Below are 19,278 nucleotides of genomic sequence, written 5' to 3' on the forward strand. Positions count from 1 at the left end.
TCAGAGAGAAACGTGATAAGAGAGTTGAAGCGATTCTGGTGCTAATTCAGTATTGCAGCTCTTGCTGTGGACCCTCCTTGTATTGTCAAAGCGGAGAAGTAATACCGAGTAAACCACCTTGGTCATGAGTCTCATATTCTACCGTTAAATCTGGGTGTTTGTTGCTCAAGTCGTGTCGTGTGACCAAGATTTTCATGTTGGAGATCTGCCAAGACCCCTGGAGCAGTCCAGCTGTCCACCCCGCATTCTACCAACCACCACTGCCGGCGCCCCTCCATTACCAACTGGAGCCAAGTAGGGTAGGCTAGTAGGGTCGTAGAAGCGGTGGTGCTGCACTTGGGTCATGCAGCTGTTCGAGGCGGCCAGTGGTGTCTTGCGGATCAGCCATGGCGTACAGCGTGGCTCGACCCGTGAATTGAGAATTCTTGGAGTAAGGCGGGAACTACTGCGTGTTGATCTTGGTCGACGTTCATGATCGAGTATGTTCCATCAAGGGCTGGGCAGTAGGTTAATACAGCAACGTGCGGTTCTGTAACTAGCAGAGCGGAAGCATCAGGTGGTACACAACGGGACAGCAACCAGCAATTTAGTAACTTATGCATACTTGGTATAAGAAACCTCACCTTGAGTTATGAGCCAGATTGTCGCACGGGCACTTTCTCCTTTTCTTCCTTTTTTCTTCTTCTCGCTCAAGTCGAATCCTTGCGGTGCTTCTATACATTGCAGACCGCCGTTCAGACCAACCCATCCGAAACATTTCCTGTTCGAGGATTCCACGCGACGCCGCCGGTCTACTAGAGGGGCCGGGTCCGCCTGGGATATCCAACGCGGGGCATTGATGGTCAATTTGGCTGCTAATTGTCATGATCTGAGCCCAGGCCCCCCTAAGCCGAGTCCTTAAAACCCTAGTCCAACAGAAGGATCTTGGACTGGGTGACGCTGGAAATCAAGTAGATGACGACGTGATACGAGAGGTGCACGCAATTGGTAGAAAACTCGTGCTTTGCCATTCTGAAAGAAGTCTTTACGATACATACAAATAGGCCAGCAAGCTTCACCGCGGCAGGAGTCGCAAGCCAGTCGCAAGCCAGTCGCAAGCAGTGTCAAGCTTCCAATTTCTGATCGACGCGCTAGGATCGGTTCTGAGCAGTCCCCGAAGTACGTCACATGGGTATCGATCATTCCAGGCTCATGAGGAGGAGTCATTGACTTTAAGAAGAAGAAGTAGGACAAATCCGCCGGGGGTTCGTTTCCGAATCTGACATATTTGAGAGTCCATTATTTACCGTCCCTTGTCCCTTGCAGCACTGTCGCGTGTCTCGTCAAACAAGACAACTGGAACTTGGATATTGCCTTGGAAGAAATCTGGGGAACAGTCCAGCCATTGAGATCATCAGTTCCACGCACGGCAATGCTGATCGCTTAAGCCTCTGGGGCTCCAAGCCAAGTATCCATCTTCAATTGATTCCAAGCTACTCGCCTTTGTTCTGTTCTTGCAGTTTTATTACAATACTTGCGATTTCAGCGATTCCGGCCCACCACACTGCAAGTCGTATTGCGCGAGTAAGGCGAGTCGAGCAAATTCAATTGCCGTTGCCGAATCACACTACTTGTGCATCTGCAAGCCGTCTTGTCTGAAAGGGAGACCCGGCAAAAATCCAGGGGTAAAACGTCAAGACCCCCAAAATCCGATCTTGAGCGCGTGCAGGGGCACCGACACACTTTTTGGGGACGCGACGCATTCCTGATTCTTGCAAGAACAAGACATTATTTTTGCGACTGCAAAAATTCAAAGATCCACCCGCATCACAGCCGAGTTGGCACATTGGGAGCGCACACGAATGTGAATTGCAAACGTCTTCCACAGCCAATTTGCAACGACCAGCTTGAAGCGCCCGCCGAACGTCCACAAGAGCCTGGCGGACGGAGAAGCCACGACTTTTACGTCATAATCTTGGAACACAATCCTACCACAATGGCTCTACTGGATGTTCCACCTGGCAAGGTGGCATCGCCGACACTGTTCGGGATGCCCATGAAGCAGGTGTCGCTTATTACTGTTAGTATTAACCGCAGTCGGACTACACAGGTCTTGGTGGTGCGTACAGCTAACGCCTACTGCCCTCTAGTTAACGTTCCAAAACTCGGCATTGATCTTGCTGATGCACTATTCCCGCATCATGACACCTGATGGCGACCACCGATACTTCACATCGACGGCCGTGTTTCTTACCGAAGTCATCAAGCTAGCTATTTCGCTGACCTTCGCCATATATGAAGTATCGAGGAGTCTGGCCCCTTCAACTCCGGCCACGGTCATATTCGGGCAGATCTACAAACAGGTCTTCTCGGGAGACGGATGGAGACTGGCCATACCAGCTGCCCTCTACACCCTGCAGAACACCTTGCAATATGTGGGAATCTCCAACCTGGACCCGATCCATTTCCAGATCTTATACCAATTGAAGATCCTCACGACAGCTCTCTTTACGGTGACTATGTTGGGCAGGTCTCTTTCGCCGAAGCGCTGGGTCTCCCTCCTTCTCTTGACACTCGGCGTCTCCATCGTCTCAATCCCTTCGACCAACTCGCAAGACGGCTCGTTCCTCATCCACGATATGACCGACCACTTCTTTCCTCGATCGGTGCATGAGCTTGGTCAAATGGCCAACGGGCTGGGCGAGGTCGCCGAACATCTCACCAAGAGAACAATCGATGGACTCTCGGGTGTTGGTGAGGCATTAGTGAAGCGCTCCGCCACGTACGAAGGGATCGAAGAGGACCAGAACATGATCCCCATCATGAACTACTCTATTGGCCTCTCCGCCGTTCTGGTCGCGGCAGCAGTCTCCGGCCTGACAGGTGTTTATTTTGAGAAGGTGCTCAAGGACCCTGCGGCTGTTGCTTCTGTCTGGATCCGGAACATTCAAATGTCATTTTACTCGCTGTTCCCGGCGCTCTTCGTTGGCATCATCTTCAAGGACGGTGCTGATATCGCAAAGCACGGCTTTTTCGACGGATACAACTGGGTAGTCTGGACATTGATCCTGCTGCAGGCATTTGGTGGTGTTCTGGCATCGTTATGCATCAACTACGCCGACAACATTGCCAAGAACTTTGCGACGAGCATCAGTATTGTCATTAGTCTACTGTTCAGCGTGTACTTTTTCAATGTCCAGATCTCAATCATGGTACGTGCCCGCTTTTCACAGGTTGTTGTCACGTTGCTAACTTGGTTGTAGTTCCTCATCGGCACCGTCTTGGTCTTGACATCCACCTTCTTGTACTCTGGGCCCGAACGAAAGCGCGGCAGGCCGCCACCGATCAACATCGCCAGATTCGAGAAGACTACGATAGATCCCATGCACACCCCTAGAGGATCGAGCGACAGACTGACTGTGCCGAATCCCATGGAGTCAGCCAAGTCACTAGGGCTGTCCACTTCGCGACCTGCCTCGCCATTGCGATTTCATTCGCGGCAGTCGTCGTCTCAGGACAAGAACAGAGACGAGTAGAAATTGGGACGCATGGATGACAGTTGCAGCGGCACATGTTCAATCAAGAGGAGGAAAAAGAAAGTCAGCTCAGAGCCGGCTACGAAGATATTCAGATCCTTGAAAAGGTACATAAATGCGCCATGATAAGGACACACGAACGAGTTACGTACAGAAGATTGAGCGATCATGAGATCATTTGGGGATACGATACCATTGGAAGGTTTTCACACCTTTACTAGATGCTTGGACGTTGGTGGTTTAAAATGATATGGGATATTCAAAAGCATGGGATCTGGCCATTGGGGGGGTTTTAGTCCAATCTGTGCGAAGTACATAGAATGAATGGAGTTGATTAAACTTGCTCATAGTTTCCTTTGGTCTTTGGCTGTGTTCATTTAATTAACTTCTCTTTTTATTTTTATTTTGTTTCTTTTTTATTTATTTAAATTTTTTTCTATCTTTGAAAGATCTGACAAACCTTTCTGGTTTGTTAAGTTGAGTTGCAGAACAGTTCAGAACTGTACGGGTCAAGGTTATGCTAGAATATGAGTTATCGACCTGGGGTTTTGTGCTCTTGGTTATTTCTCTTACTATTTTATCATTGTTTCCCTCCTTTTGCCTATTTCTCGACAATATTCAAACAAATGGACTTGCCTTCGGCGGCTGACGTAAAAAAGGTAGAACTCCAGGGTTTTCCCTTCTGTGTTCACCTTTTCTCGATTCTTGGTCTACCATTCACTCTGATCATGGCACCACTAAACATTGTGGCTCAACGCAACCTGATGCTCGCCACCACAACAACGTAAACGATGGGGTAATCACGACAAGGATCAATGGATGACGCATATTGGGATCGGTTGTATTGAGAAGTATGTTCTAAGATACTGGCAGCAGTTTGTCTTGGTAAAGGAAAGGCTGTACACTGTGCTACTGTTTGTCAAGAGTGGCAGGGGTACCTCGAGCCGCTCATTCCAAGGCTTGCCTGGCCGGCCGCAACGGAGATGGACGAGAGGGTCAAGATGAGCAGGAAAACCACAATCTGAATGCTACAGAGATTATGAATTCAAAGATTCGTACTAATTCGGAAGGAAGGTGGCCTATTTTCTGACAGCAAGATTGCGTCATTGATGTTGCCCACTTTGGGGGGTCATAGGTTGTTGACATGGAAGGAACAACTCGAAGGGCAAGAGCGTGCCTTCCCCATGTAAATAACCACAGGCAGCAAATCCAGACGGCCACCAAAATTTTCAGTCATGGCTAGCACTGACTGTATCTTCTGTCCTCGTTCCATGGTACATCTCCTCACCCCGTCGTTGCAAGATCCCGTACATGATAAAGCTAACGAGGATGAATTAACTGATGTGACGCTTGATTATTCTGATTGCCATATGGCATACCTATTGCAGTCATTGTACTTCTACACCTTTTTTTATCCCTGTTACAATATCTGCAGAACTGTCGATCTAAGTCATTGAAAGTTGTCATAATGTCTAGCGAATCTAGTGGCACTGGTAGCAGTCATATCTACGGATTTCCTAATAATCTAGGTCAAGACCGACATATTCAAAATATCATCAGTCACGCCAATGAGCTTTTCCCTAATCGGAACTTCGCCTTGTCTCAGTACTCTCTTACTAGCAATGGAGAAGGAAGTAGCGGTCACAATGGGCCGGACTCAGCAAGTCTTGAACAAGCGGAGGATGAGCAATTGGACGATTTTGGTGAGCATTCCCTCCGTCTCCCTAAATCACGTTTCTGACAATTTGAAGATCGTCAGCTCCTCGGCAGGCCTCCTGCAGCTTCTCGCAGCCTTAGTTCGATTGCTGCAACACCACGTCCATCGTTTTCAAACAATGATGCCTCGTCTACGCGACAACGTCGTGTCCTCGGCGATGCTAGCCACCATTTCAGGCCATTTGCACGCCAAGGTGAAGAGTACCGGCCCTCTCAATTTATCAGCAACCCCATCAATTTCAATCAAATCAATCCTAGCCCCGCTGCCAGATCGATCTTCGATCGCGATGGATCACGAAGGGTGTCAGAACTGCAGCGAAGATCACAGCTGGTAACACCTCCTCTGTATACAGGTCAGTGTTCTAGTAATAAGCTCGTGATGAATCAGTTCTGACGCATACCTCAGCCGAGCCACGTCGACCATCTCCCAACCGTGCGTATCTGACTAGTTCGTCGCCTCTCGTGGGAGCTTCAAGTCCATCGACTAGACTTAGTCTTAAAAAGCCTGAACCGAAGCCAGCTATTAGACCTGTGCCACAGGTGGCCTTATCTTCGAAGAGGGTTGCATTATGTCTTGACCACGCACCAAATTATCTCACGCCCATGGTAGCTGGTGCTCACTTGGTTGACCCTCGGGCGGCACTCCCAGACAAGTGTCGCGCAGTTTTCCCCTACGAGCTGTTCAATGCCGTTCAATCTCAGTGTTTTAGTCACGTTTACGGCTCGGATGATAACGTTGTCGTCTCTGCTCCAACAGGTAGTGGCAAGACTGCCATCCTGGAGATGGCCATCTGCAAACTGGTCACTACTCCTGGCGGAGAAAACTTCAAGATCGTCTACCAAGCGCCTACCAAATCGCTTTGCTCAGAACGTGCCAAAGACTGGGAGAAGAAGTTTAGCCATCTGAATCTCAGGTGCGTCGAGCTCACAGGAGATACCTCCCCTGGTCAAGCCAAAAGGGTAGGAAGTGCCTCCATCATCGTCACCACCCCCGAGAAGTGGGATTCGATTACTAGAAAGTGGGCTGACCATCGGAAACTTCTCGAGATGGTACGACTTGTTCTCATTGATGAAGTTCACATCCTCAAAGATGTCCGAGGTGCAACTCTCGAAGCGGTCGTCTCGCGCATGAAGACTAGCGGCGCCAATGTCCGCTTTGTGGCTCTGAGCGCCACTGTTCCAAACCTGAACGACATTGCAACTTGGCTTGGCCGTGATCACCAGAATCAGAAAGAGCCGGCCCAGATGCTTAGTTTTGGTGAAGAGATGCGACCAGTAAATCTCAAGAAACATGTCTACGGCTATGAGTTCGGCGGCAATGACTTCATTTTCGACAGGACCCTTGACGGCAAGCTGAACATGCTACTAAGCCAGCATTCTGAGGGAAAGCCAATCATGATCTTCTGTTTTACACGCAAGTCTTGCGAGAAGACAGCCCAGAACCTTGCGGAATGGTGGACGACAATACGGGCTGGAGAGAAGCCGTGGCCAGCACCAAAAGAGCGAGTGCAGGTCGTCAGTAAAGAACTCCAAGAGATGGTACGTTACGGAGTTGCTTTTCACCATGCCGGCCTGGATGTTCAAGACAGAGCCTCAATCGAGCGAAACTATCTCAATGGTGAGTTATTTGTGATCTGCTGCACCTCGACATTGGCGGTAGGAGTAAACTTACCATGTCATACTGTTGTTTTGAAAGGTACGTCTGCCTACACAGATGAAGGACTTAAAGAATATTCGGACCTGGAAGTCATGCAGATGCTTGGTCGTGCTGGCAGACCACAATTTGACCGAAGCGCAACTGCAATCATCATGACAAAGCTGACCAACGTTCAACGTTACGAGAGGATGATCTCGGGCCAAGAGGTATTGGAGAGCAAGCTACATCTCAACCTCATCGAGCACTTGAACTCCGAGATCGGCTTAGGCACTATTCGTAGTCTTGAGACAGCGAAGCAATGGGTCACAGGCACATTCCTTTATGTGCGAATGCGACAAGCACCCAAGCACTATCGCTCGGAAATCTCACAAACAGACGTAAATTCTCAGACCAATCTTGATGACTGGATTCAAAGCTGGTGTCAGCGTGACATCGAACTGTTACAGAAATACGGTCTAGTCAGCAACGACGCTCCATATGGTTGCACCGATTACGGAACTGCCATGTCGAGATACATGGTCCAATTTGAAACCATGAAGCAGATTCTTGCTATACCTACAGCGCCTAGCATTGAGCAATCGGTCAGTCTCGTAGTCACTGATCAGCTTCAAATCCTCATTTGCTAATAACATGTCATAGCTCATTTCTCTGTCCCAGGCAGCGGACTTCCGTGATTTGCGCTTCAAGCCGCAGGAGAAGGCTATCTTGCGTACGATGAACTCGTCTGTTTTATATCCGATCAAGGGACCCATTGGCGATGTATGGCACAAAGTCTACCTCTTGATTCAGATCAGCCTCGCAGGTCTAGATTTGCCAGCAGACAGAGATGCAGTGATTGCCAAACGTCAAATTGCGGTTGAAAAGAGCATCATACTTGATCGCATGAATCGCCTGGTTCGATGCGTGATTGAATGCAAAGTCTTTGATGGAGATGGAGTGGGTACAAGGACTGGCCTTGAGTTGACGCGAGCAATAGCTGCCAAGGTATGGGAGGCACACCCAGCACAGCTCCAACAGGTTCAAGGGATTGGTGCAGTGACCATGAGGAAATTAGCCTCTCATGGAATTCACAGTGTCGTGGACCTTGCCACACAAAGTTTCGTCGATATTGAGCGTATCGTCGGGCGCAACCCCCCATACGGGAAAATTATGCTCAAGTCCTTAGAGGGGTTCCCTCGACTCAAGATGACAGCAGAAATTGTCGATAAGAATAGGCTGGCTTACACAAGATCTGCAGATGCCGTGAGCGTCGCAGTCAGAGTTCGGCTTAGCTACTGCAATACGAAGCTACCCGAATGGAACAAGAAAATCCCTGTTGTCACCTTCCTAGCTGACACAACAGATGGGAGACTTGCCAGTTTTTGGCGTGGGACCATGAGAAAATTAAGCGAATCTGATCCTTTCGAGCTGAAGTTCTCCGTCACAATGAACAGCGCGGATGAGAACATCACATGTTGCTTTAGTTGCGAAGAGATTGTTGGCACGCAAGTATCTGAGATTATCTCGCCAGAAATTCCATCATCAGCTTTCGAAGGTTTACCAAAGCAACACCTTCGTCTGACTCAACCACCCCGAAGCCCCAGAAGCCTTGACGCCATTGCCAGTGAGGATGAATTGGCGGATCAAGATATGCTCGTGGCTCTTGAGGCAGCAAACGCCAATCTTCCTCACTCATCGAATGAAAGACCTCGACAGAAAAGTCAACCTGGCGGATTCGACGCGGATTTTGCTAACATTGAAGACGTCTTAAACGACGAGGCGGAGTCAACCAAAGACGAGATTTCATATGCACCGGTGCAATTAGAGAATGGCAGGTGGAAGTGTAATCATCACTGTTCTGGAGGTGCTCCTACCAAGAATGGGAAGCAGTGTACTCACAAATGTTGTCATGATGGTCTCGACAAACCGAGACCGCCACCACAAAAGAAAAAGACTGTAAAAGATAGGTCGGATCATCCAGAATTGAATGTAGACTCTCATGAGGGGGTGACCTCAAGATCTACAGCGTCGCAGCGGACGTTGCCTTTGAACCCATCGCATGAAGGCGGGCAACCTGCAAATTCTAAAAGACGGCCTATTGTGTCAGAGTCCACAGGAGCCTCGCGACTAAGTGATCGTGGGAAGAGATCCTTAGCAGCTTCTTTAACCGCTAGCAAGATGGACAACGAAAACCGTCGTCAGAAGAAGCGACGACTTGATTCTTACAGCGACGACGATGAGGTGGAGTGTATTGACCTCTGCACTGTCACCGACGACGAGGCAGAGCAGAATGTGGTCAAAGATAAGAAGCACACAGGTCGTAGTAGCGACCAACAGCGATTAAACGATCTTTACAAGCGAATTCAACCGACCGAAGTCCCTTCTACTAGACTAACTAAACCTTACAGATCGCTGGAAGTACCAGACACCATAACTTACTGCTCTAGTGGTGTAGCAGACCAGTGCGCTTCAGATTACGGAAGTGACCTATTTGACAACGATATCGAAGAATTTCCGCAGCTGTCCGCTCTGTTGCAATTCACAGGAGCCAGCCAGCAACAGGAGTCGTCACAGAAAGTATTTGTAACCGACCAGACCTTATGCCCTGATGCTGTTGAAAGCTACCGAGAGAGCAAAGATTATGGCTAGAACCCAAGTCTCAGCTTTACTACTGCTAGCGAAGTCGAAAAAGCATCGCAGCGCTTTGGCCTGCAATCACGGCAAGAAGACGAACAGAACCAGGAATCTTACCAATTTCGGCCGGCTAAATGCCTGGACCAGGATTTTACTGTCGATCCTTCGGTAATCATGGATCTCACACCTGAGATTGACAAACTAACAGCAGGCGAAGACGTGGTGTCAAGTGAAATGCAAGAGAGTAAAAAGCTAGCGGAGCCTTTATTCTTCGATTCCAACCCCTTTGAGGTAGCTGTGGATGTACAGAAGTCGGCCACTCCACTACCGAATCCTCTGGCGACGCCTTTGCCTGGTGAACCGTCGTGGGTTGCCGAGTACGATGAGGAGTTGATTAACATGCTCCGCGGTACTGTTGAATTTATGGACTGAAGACGTGCTGAAACATGAAACGGGGTGGCATTAGCAATTAGGTGCATCGTTGTGATGGAGCTTTTCAATGGAAGACCAGTTGTCAATCTGCTTGATGAGTATGTGGAATCATAGTTGGAGGTTCGTCCGGGATAGTCATCACGCGAGTTGCATTGAAACCGGCATCAGTGTAAGTCATCCGATGTTGCTTAACGAAAGATAGAATAGCTAGAAAAATCGAAACCATTGTGCTCCAACTGTAAACCTTGTTTCATAATGCTTATGTCTGAATAAAAAGCTTGCTGGTATAGAAAATTTTGAGTTCCGTTATATATGTATGTGTGTGCCCAACGATCAAAACTGCACCCTAAGAATCCCATTTACCCATCACTAACCCGCATCTGCCATAGTCACCTGCTATATTCACCTGCCAGGGTCAATTGGTGCTCATAGACAGTCAGCCAGAACCCAAAAAAATCATTACTCATGCACAAGCTACTTACCGCCCGCCACTGAACTGGGCACCAAAGCCATTGAGATAGTCGGAAGCGGAAGTTCCGCTCCGCTGACCGCTGCCGCCGCCGTTGGTGTAGGCTGAAGTGTTTTTGCTGCTGCGAGACGAGGGTGCGGGCGAATCGCGCCGGGCGATCGTGCTCATGGTGTCGTAGGGTTTCGATGTGCCGGTCTTGAGGCTGTGGGGGGTTTGGGTGTTAGTCTGTCTGGAGTCGGGATTATTCACGGGATAGGCGGTAGGTCATGCGAGGCAAGGGTTATGAGGGACGGAGTGTCTTGTGTGCGGTGCAGGTTGAGGTGGGAATATGGGAGGGTTGGGTGTGAAGTCCTGGGGTGTGATTCTAATCGCAGACATCGGTCTGAGGATTATGGGTGAGGTACCCGGCGGATGTGATGTCCAAAAGCAAATGAGAAGGAAGGCAACCGGTGGTCTAGAGCTACAGATGCCGCGATGTTGGCATACTTGTAAGCGGAGTAGTTTCATTCTTGATATATAGCGATGCAGGATGTATATTTGACCTTTTTGGTCTGTATATAATGGGAGGTTTATGGCCACGAAGAAAGGGGGAGAGGTAAATGGCAATGTCAATCTGTCATGTATGTGCACTTACTTGCCAGACGAAGTCGCTTGATGATTGCTCGGCATCTTGAGAGATATAGCTCTGTCTTGATGGAACTGTGTGTTTGATGAGTTTGTCGTCAAGCTGAGCTGAGAAATGCTGAACGCTTTACCTTTATGAAAGTATGGGCTAGCTTGGTCTCGTTTCTCTCAAACCCCTCGGAATTGGAAGATTGTGCCGCTTCTTATAGACGGTCATTCAACCCTTTCCTCGAGCACTCAACCTCCCCTCTCTAGTCGCTCGCCATCCATGACCGCCTTGTTAAAACAATGATGCGATATACACAGTAGTCCAAACTCAAAAATAGCCATTGCCCCCATTGAGAACGGTGTGCCTTTTGTTCACGATATCCAGCTCGCGCGGACCCATCGACGTGTGCTCGCGCCTGATAACCAGAATAGTAACGGTCTCCGATAGTGATAAAGGCTATTGCTCCAGAAGTCCTCATAGCCTGCGGGTAGCCGGCTGTCCTGGGCTGGCCAACGCGCCAGGTCCGCTGAAGTGTCGGAGATATCGTCAAGACGTTCCATCTTGCCACTGCTCTGCTCCACCCGCTCATGTAGGACGACGATACTCTTTTGGTGGTTTCGAACCTCTGATGAACCTTATTGAGACCGGTATACGTATCCCACGAATCATTCCTGGGTTTATTATCTGCAGATACCCGCGCCAAGACTCCAATCTAGCAGCCATGTCAGCCAGATATACGAAACTCGTGCCGAATAAGCGGCAGGCAATATTGACTCAGAGAGAACCACATAGTTTGTGAGAATGCAGATGATGAACAGTCGATGCAAGTTTGTGGCGGTGTCACTCACTCCCAGTGTTGGACTCGAGGTCAATACGATCTCCAATAGCTGGCCCCGCTGCAACCACCCGTGGGTGGGCTCACTTCCTCGACCGATGATTGTGCCGCCGGCTATGTTCACTTAAAAAAAAAACCCATCATGTGCGCACCAATCGCTGCTGGCATAGCGTCCATTTGCCAGTAAGGCGCCACGATGCCAATGGGACTGACGGTGGCTTGCTGAACAGCTGGCTGGACCTCTCCAGGTTATAACAAGGCGGATTGTGCCAATCATGCAACTAACCGACAGCCAGGGTCTTCAGGCGCGTTCATTGGCCTGGTGAAGCCATCGTCGGATAGATGCACTGGAAGGGCACACAAAACCCGTATGTTGCTACTCCGAGTTGACCATTCCTTCGGGTCCAAGAGCAATAGCATTTGCAAGACCGGGCTGTGTCCGGCGGTGTTGTGCGACCGAAGAGGTTAAGATAAGAAAGTGAGAAAAAGGAATTTCGTCAAAGTATATTCACGGGGAGGCAGGGAATCTGGACGACTTAACCGATGGCGAAGATTTACGGATGCAGCCCTGGGTTAGGTAAGAAATGCTGGAAAGAGCTTGTCTTCGCTCAGAGGATAATAATAGCTCTTCAGTTAAGTGCAAAGTACCTGATCGTCGTAGAATTTCTTCTTTAGGCGACACCGCGCCCGCCCTCTTGACCGCTGGGTTCAGTTACAAAAAAAGGTTGAACAAATAAAAAGGACTCTTCCGAAAATTAATGAAGATTCACACAAGCATCGCATACGCGCCGCATACGCGCAAATCAAACTCTAATAGATGGTAGACAATGAACGATCCATTCGTCCCTTCCTGGTGGGTGCGCTAGTCTAGTCTACGCACATATCTCATTTGTCTCTACCTTAACGGGTCAGGTGTGCACGAGATTTGCGAAAACTGAACCACTGCAAGTCGTGCTCCCCGAGCGAAGGTTTGATCGTGCCTCAATAGCGTGGGGTAAGGCCATATTTGAGATTTGTAGAGCCCAATGAAACCACCAGACTTTCAACCTGGACGCAAAAAGCTTGGATCGGTTCCATTTGTCCAGCTTCTATCCCAAGGAAAGTCAAGAAACTCTGTCGTTTGCGCGGCTCACCGGTTGTCTTTCTTTTGTTCGGTATCATGGTGACCAGTAATGGCCCGCGCTCAACACCGGAGGTTTAAAGTATCGGGATACCGAGTTTGGGAGGGACGGCCTACGCGTCGACGTCAATGTTGCGGTCAAACTCATACCCTTCGCTTCGGTTTGGGAAGTATTAGTCCAAATAACACCTGCGGCATTACCCCAAAGATTTTCGTCGGAGATTTAAGTGGTCGTGTATTGTACCCGCTCTTACGTTGTGCGACATATCCATTTTGCGAATGCATCCGTTTTCCCTTCTGGCAAATCACTGTGAGCATACATATGTGCGCGAGAGGACAAGCGTATAGAGTGGGATATCGTGTCTACCGTAGTAACCAATGGTGTTGCATAACGCAATGGAGTAAAGTGATCTTCCTTTCCGTTGTCGCAACCTTTTGCGCCAGTTCCCCTGAGTTTCGGGAGTAGCTATAGCAAGCTTCTTTGACGATACTGGCATGGCCTCATCCTTCTCTTCCATTCCCTTCCCGGTCTCTTTGGTCTCATCTACGTTCATGATCTTCTCGTTAGCATTAATGCTTTCAGTTATATCAAAGCTATTCTCGTTGGAACTCAATCCGTTGGAGCCAGCTCTCTGCCTGCCTTCATTGAGACGGCAGATCTCGTCAAATTCGTTTGAGCTTTGAAATACTCGTTCTCCCACGTCTTTCTCTTGAAATCTTCTGCTGGCGAGAGCCCACTGGCGGTCACTGCAGCTCTTCGCTCTGCCGATTCGAGATTATCCTCCGACGTCTGCTCGAACCTGGCCAGGTCATACCACGCATAGTCCCGAGCACGGTCTATGAACCAGTTGTGAGTTAACGCCCCCGACATGATAAGCCGATCTTGAGGGTTATAATGCAAAATCTTCTCAAGTAGATCAGCGTGGATTGGAATACGTCATGAGGCATGCGGCGTACATTGTTTTCCCACAAGCTATCCTCGGACCAGTCCTTCTGTGGATTATCGGCTGGCCAGTGAGGGCTTGGGCCAGCATGAAAACCAGGCCAATCTGTGACCAGATCCTGTTTCAAGCGCGTTTTGAAGCCTTTAACCCTCGTTGTTAAGGCTCCTCTGCAGTGTTTCCCTTTGGCTTACCTTTTAGGCTGAAAATCATCCCAATACGTCTCTCGGGAGTGCTCAGTGGTATTAACACGGTATCTCAGAAGTAAGCTCCCCTTGAATACTTCAGTTAGCTTCTGGCTTACTTACCTCATCTCATCGGTATAGTACTTATGAGTTTTGGCAAACGTGGGTCACGTCTTGGCGGTGTGAGGTAGGCACTCGGCGTTCGTCTGGCTCGATGGACCTCTTGATACCACCTGTCGGCGAGCCAAGGTCCTCAGCCAGCACTGGGTCCATCTCTTTTCCTATATCAAATAGCGTTTGGCTGATTTCTTGTGCACTCTCAGCATAACCCCTTTTATGATGCCGTAGACTCAAGAATCGTCGCGATCGTTCGCGGTAAAAAGGCGGTATGGGACCCAGTAGGAATTCAACCTTCGAAACCACTGTTTCCACACCGTTATACTGGTGAGTGAGTAGAGATTGCCCATCCTGATGCTCTAAAGTATATAAAAACATTTTAGTAAGACAACTTATATCCTGAAATTTGATCAGAACGTTGGCATCCATCATTGCTACTTCCAAATCAGCCTGTTATCTCATGATGAAACCCAGGAATTATCGTACTGCTGTGATATAAGCCTTTATTAGCGAGGAACTCGGTAGCCTGTAGTACTTGATAGCATCGACTTTCCAGGAGCCGAGAAATAAGTTCATTCTTTAACTTGCACTCATGTATCGATGCGGGTCGACCGTAGAAAGGCATGACTAAACTACGATGATGACCAATGGGGTCATCGATCCAAAATTCAGCTCGAGGCACATTTAAATGAGCTGCTTCAATCTCGGCGCTTGAGACCCCCGCACATCGCCTTCCAAAATGCCGAGTATAGCTCCTCGTCAGCGGATAGTTCGGCGGTAAGAATCTTCACGGCCACCCAATTCGACTTCTTTGAGTCTCTGCATAGCCAGATAGTAGAGTAATATTGTCCTCCAAGCTTGTGTGCTACTTCATAATGATCATTCTCCCCCAGCTTATCTCCGATATGAACCGGGAGTAGGCGAGAAGATAAACTACGTCACCTTCATCATCGCTTGGACATTGATCCATCATTATGGTTGTTACGAAATGGAAGGAAAAGAAAAAAACGAATAAGTAGGCAACCAATTTCAATAGAACGTGAGTTCATTATTCAGAGTACTCATCTCATCACTGATGCTAAAACCCTGCGGAGTCAAGCCTGCCACTGGTTGCTCTGCTGCGGTTTTCATTGCAATGATCGCTTATGTTTTCGCTTGCGGTTGATCCACAGCAAATCATTTAATATGTCAGATTTTTGGGGGGGGGGGGGGGGGGGGGGGGGAACCACCTCACGATACAATCTGCACACCCGAATGTCTCTCTAGGTGTCAATCCAACAATGGTGGTTGGTTTCGAGGCTTTGTACGATACCCGAAGACATCGCCGACTACGGACAGCATATAATGTTGATTGTGCAGACTAGCCTGTACGTGCTACTGCAAATGTTGTGGCTTAGCAATTGAGGTAGCAATCATTTGTCTGCAGAAAGGTTTATTTCTTCTATCTTGCTTCCAATTCAAAGGCTGCAATGAAAAAAAAAAGAAAATGTAGACGCATAAATAAACAAAGTAACAACTTCGAAACTTGCATTTTGGCTGAAGATTTTACCTAAATGGACCTTTCTTGTTGTTTCAATGTTTCCTTTTGCGCTGGCTACATCGACCTTTAGGCCCGGTGTTTTGCATAGTTGCTAAAGTTTAAAGTAGCTTGACTAATTATGATTCTCATCAATAGTCGGACAAGGATTTTGAAGCTACGAAGTTCAATATTCATGATATTCGCTCAAATGTTGTCTTTGACAATGATGCATTGTTTCATGTAACCTAATAGAAGATTATGTCTCCTTACGCAAGCCGAGAGGATTTTGAATATAATGTATCGAACTACATCGCAGCAGTCATGGCTTTGTCTCTCGAAAGAGTACTTCCAGTATATAATTCCGTCAATTTGATCATCTTGAAATCATACGCATATTTCGAATTTGAGAGTTCGGTTTCGAGAAGTACCTAAATTGACAAGGAACCAGAGCCCCAAGACGATACCTTCGTCGAACTCAAGGAGCTGAATAAGCGCAACTATGACAATGTGTCCGCATAGAATGTCTGGTAGCGGAACGGCGAATGATATATATCGAAAGGTTCGTAAAATAAAATAAAAACAAAAAACTACTCAAAAGGAAGTCTTATCCAATCGCTTTGAAAAGTCAAGTGGGCTCGTGGAGCGCTTCCTGTTCGTAAGAACGACGCCGAGAACCCATACGTTGCGTGGCGCGAGCAGCCTGAGTGGACGAAACTCGAAAGCTATGTCTAAATTGGCAAACGAACATTAGTATGCAACTGGGATGCTTGAAGAGAATCGGGCGACGAGTGTGTCGTATGATAAATTGCCGCATGGCTCCGATTACCTGAGAAATTCCATACGACCACATGGAGTTACGATGAATTCCACTACGAGAGATCACACTTCACGGATTTGTTCCTTTTTTGTCTATTCATATTTCGCCTATGCTCTTTCTCGATCTATTGTCCACATCCTTGCTTACATTGCCAACATTCTCCACTTTCTCTTCTTGAAATATTAGCCGCTTTTGCTTGTACTCAAACTCATTCAACTTGAAAGTATACACAGAGAATGGAAATTGGCTTCCTCTCTTTCTCTATATTCTCTTGTCTTTTTACACGGACGGTCTAGTTTGGCGCTAGCCACTAATTACCTTAGCCGGCTTACATTGTACCACAATCAAATGCTACCTGTGTAAGCCGAAAGTTGGACCACTAAGGATGTATTTGCTACGCTAACAATACTAATCACAGTACATTGGTTTCCTGGTATCTACTACTGTATAATCAAATACTGTTCCAATACGTGTCTCAACACGGCCTTGTCTTAGCTCTACTACAAGCAGCCACGTATAAAACACTTCTAAGTACAATACTCTACTAGTCACCACTACGTATGACCCATGTTTTGAGCAGTATACACAAATATTTAATGATCATGTTATTGATATATGTATCAAGCGAAGAGATAAAATACGTGCTGCATAAGATATAAGTGGGAATCCAATGTTCAATCTTGAATCTCTGAAAGAAGATGAGATTTCATAAAACAGCGAGCCCCCACGTATTCCTGGCACATCCCTAACAATACCGTCCGCGCAATCGTTGCACAAATAGATAGTACACTCCTTGTTATCAGCACCGAAGATCTTCGATTGACCCATTACTATTTGGCACGCTGATGGATTAGAGTTCGAAGACCGGGTGCGTTCCATTGTGTTCTTCGCGATAAAGTCGTGATTTTGCTGTTGGGTGTCCGTCTGAACAAATCTTTTGGTAGCAAGTCGACGTCAGATAGATCTGCAAACTTCATGAAAGTTGACAAACGGCTGAAGCGAGCGGCAAAAAATATAGCTGTTAAGCCCCAATGATCTCTTTTATTGGAATCGAGGCAACTTTACGCAAGCAAAGAGTCCGGAGGTTGAACATTGCATAGTTTCGCTACGTAGGTTAAAGCAGACCGGGCATAAGTGTCCGTAGCTTGACAATTGGCACCACAGCAAGCAGCAACTCTACGACTTTATATTTACCCTCTTGAACTGCCCAGATAATCGACGGTCCGCCCATAGGTGGTGTCTTTCCTATCGATTACAGCGCTTCGCTTGAGGAGTATTTTAGCAACATCCTTATGGCCGTATTCGGAAGCCAGAAGCAAAGCCGATTTGCCTGCATTTGTGGCCATGGGAATATCAGCTCCATGGTTGAGTAGCAGTACAACGATGTTTTAATGGCCAAATTCGGCAGCCAGCGTTAGTAACGTGCAACCATGCGCATCAATAATCCCCATAGAAGCTCCTTGGTCAATAAAAAGCTCAAGAACATGCTGATGTCTATATTTTGTTGCCTAGAATAGTGGAATGAAACCATTATTGGGTTCATTGGTACTTATGTTTGTACCACTTTGCAAAAGCAGCCGTACAATGTCTTTGTGGCCATCCGCAATAGCCCATGATAGTGGTGTCCGGCCGTGTTTATCTGCAAAATCGAACCGAGCATTCTTCTCGACAAGTAGGCGCACAATATCTTTGTGGCCCCTCCTAGCAGCCCACCACAGCGGCGTCCGGCCGTAATTATCTGCAAAATCGAGCTGAGCATTCTTCTCGACAAGCAGGCGCACAATGTCTTCGTGGCCCCTCTTAGCAGCCCACCACAGCGGCGTCCGGCCGTGTTTATCTGCAAAATCGAACCGAGCATTCTTCTCGACAAGCAGGCGCACAATGTCTTCGTGGCCCCTCTTAGCAGCCCACCACAGCGGCGTCCGGCCGTGTTTATCTGCAAAATCGAACCGAGCATTCTTCTCGACAAGCAAGCGCACAATATCTTCATGGCCATTCTCAGCAGCCCACGATAGCGGCGTCCGGCCGTCTGGATCTGTAAGATCTAACTGAGCATTCTTCTCGACAAGCAGGCGCACAATATCTTCATGGCCATTCTCAGCAGCCCACGACAGCGGCGTCCGGCCGTCTGGATCTGTAAGATCGAACTGAGCATTTTTCTCGACAAGCAGGCGCACAATATCTTCATGGCCCCTCTTAGTAGCCCACGACAGAGGCGTCCGGCCGTAATTATCTGCAAAATCGAACCGAGCATTCTTCTCAACAAGCAAGCGCACAATATCTTCATGGCCATTCGTAGCAGCCCACCATAGCGGCGTCCGGCCGTATTCATCTGCAAAATCGAACTGAGCATTCTTCTCGATAAGCAAGCGCACAATATCTTCATGGCCATTCTCAGCAGCCCACCATAGCGGCGTCCGGCCGTCTGGATCTGTAAGATCTAGTTGAGCATTCTTCTCGACAAGCAGGCGCACAATATCTTCATGGCCATTCTCAGCAGCCCACGATAGCGGCGTCCGGCTGTATTTATCTGCAAAATCGAACTGAGCATTCTTCTCGATAAGCAAGCGCACAATATCTTCATGGCCATTCTCAGCAGCCCACCATAGCGGCGTCCGGCTGTATTTATCTGCAAAATCGAACTGAGCATTCTTCTCGACAAGCAAGCGCACAATATCTTCATGGCCATTCTCAGCAGCCCACGACAGCGGCGTCCGGCCGTCTGGATC

At 48.2% G+C, this 19,278-nt stretch overlaps 5 protein-coding genes across 5 annotated transcripts; 3 read left to right on the plus strand and 2 right to left on the minus strand.

Annotated features, from left to right (window-relative positions):
• Positions 1 to 1,975: 1,975 nt before the first annotated feature.
• Positions 1,976 to 3,515, plus strand: BKA67DRAFT_662826 (nucleotide-sugar transporter; the record flags this gene model as incomplete). The annotated part of the gene is made up of 3 exons (XM_046108080.1): positions 1,976 to 2,059; positions 2,130 to 3,191; positions 3,243 to 3,515. The coding sequence occupies 3 exons, from the start codon at positions 1,976 to 1,978 to the stop codon at positions 3,513 to 3,515; spliced, it is 1,419 nt and encodes a 472-aa protein (XP_045954609.1).
• A 2,316-nt stretch (positions 3,516 to 5,831) lies between these two features.
• BKA67DRAFT_496144 (P-loop containing nucleoside triphosphate hydrolase protein) lies at positions 5,832 to 8,841 on the plus strand (the record flags this gene model as incomplete). The annotated part of the gene is made up of 2 exons (XM_046097029.1): positions 5,832 to 7,469; positions 7,528 to 8,841. Coding segments are annotated over 2 exons (2,952 nt in total), but the record flags the coding sequence as incomplete, so codon positions are not given.
• A 4,434-nt stretch (positions 8,842 to 13,275) lies between these two features.
• Positions 13,276 to 13,841, minus strand: BKA67DRAFT_662829 (uncharacterized protein; the record flags this gene model as incomplete). The annotated part of the gene is made up of 2 exons (XM_046108081.1): positions 13,276 to 13,606; positions 13,660 to 13,841. The coding sequence occupies 2 exons, from the start codon at positions 13,839 to 13,841 to the stop codon at positions 13,276 to 13,278; spliced, it is 513 nt and encodes a 170-aa protein (XP_045954611.1).
• A 199-nt stretch (positions 13,842 to 14,040) lies between these two features.
• Positions 14,041 to 14,896, minus strand: BKA67DRAFT_406145 (uncharacterized protein). The gene is made up of 2 exons (XM_046096721.1): positions 14,700 to 14,896; positions 14,041 to 14,647 (listed from the first exon to the last, which is right to left on the minus strand). The coding sequence occupies exons 1-2, from the start codon at positions 14,836 to 14,838 to the stop codon at positions 14,241 to 14,243; spliced, it is 546 nt and encodes a 181-aa protein (XP_045954612.1). The 5' UTR covers positions 14,839 to 14,896; the 3' UTR covers positions 14,041 to 14,240.
• A 3,404-nt stretch (positions 14,897 to 18,300) lies between these two features.
• Positions 18,301 to 18,539, plus strand: BKA67DRAFT_579523 (uncharacterized protein; the record flags this gene model as incomplete). The annotated part of the gene is made up of 1 exon (XM_046103773.1): positions 18,301 to 18,539. A coding segment is annotated over exon 1 (168 nt), but the record flags the coding sequence as incomplete, so codon positions are not given.
• Between the last annotated feature and the right edge of the window lie 739 nt (positions 18,540 to 19,278).

This window comes from Truncatella angustata (genome assembly GCF_020726525.1).
Source record: "Truncatella angustata strain MPI-SDFR-AT-0073 chromosome Unknown BKA67scaffold_8, whole genome shotgun sequence".
Lineage (NCBI taxonomy): Eukaryota > Fungi > Ascomycota > Sordariomycetes > Amphisphaeriales > Sporocadaceae > Truncatella > Truncatella angustata.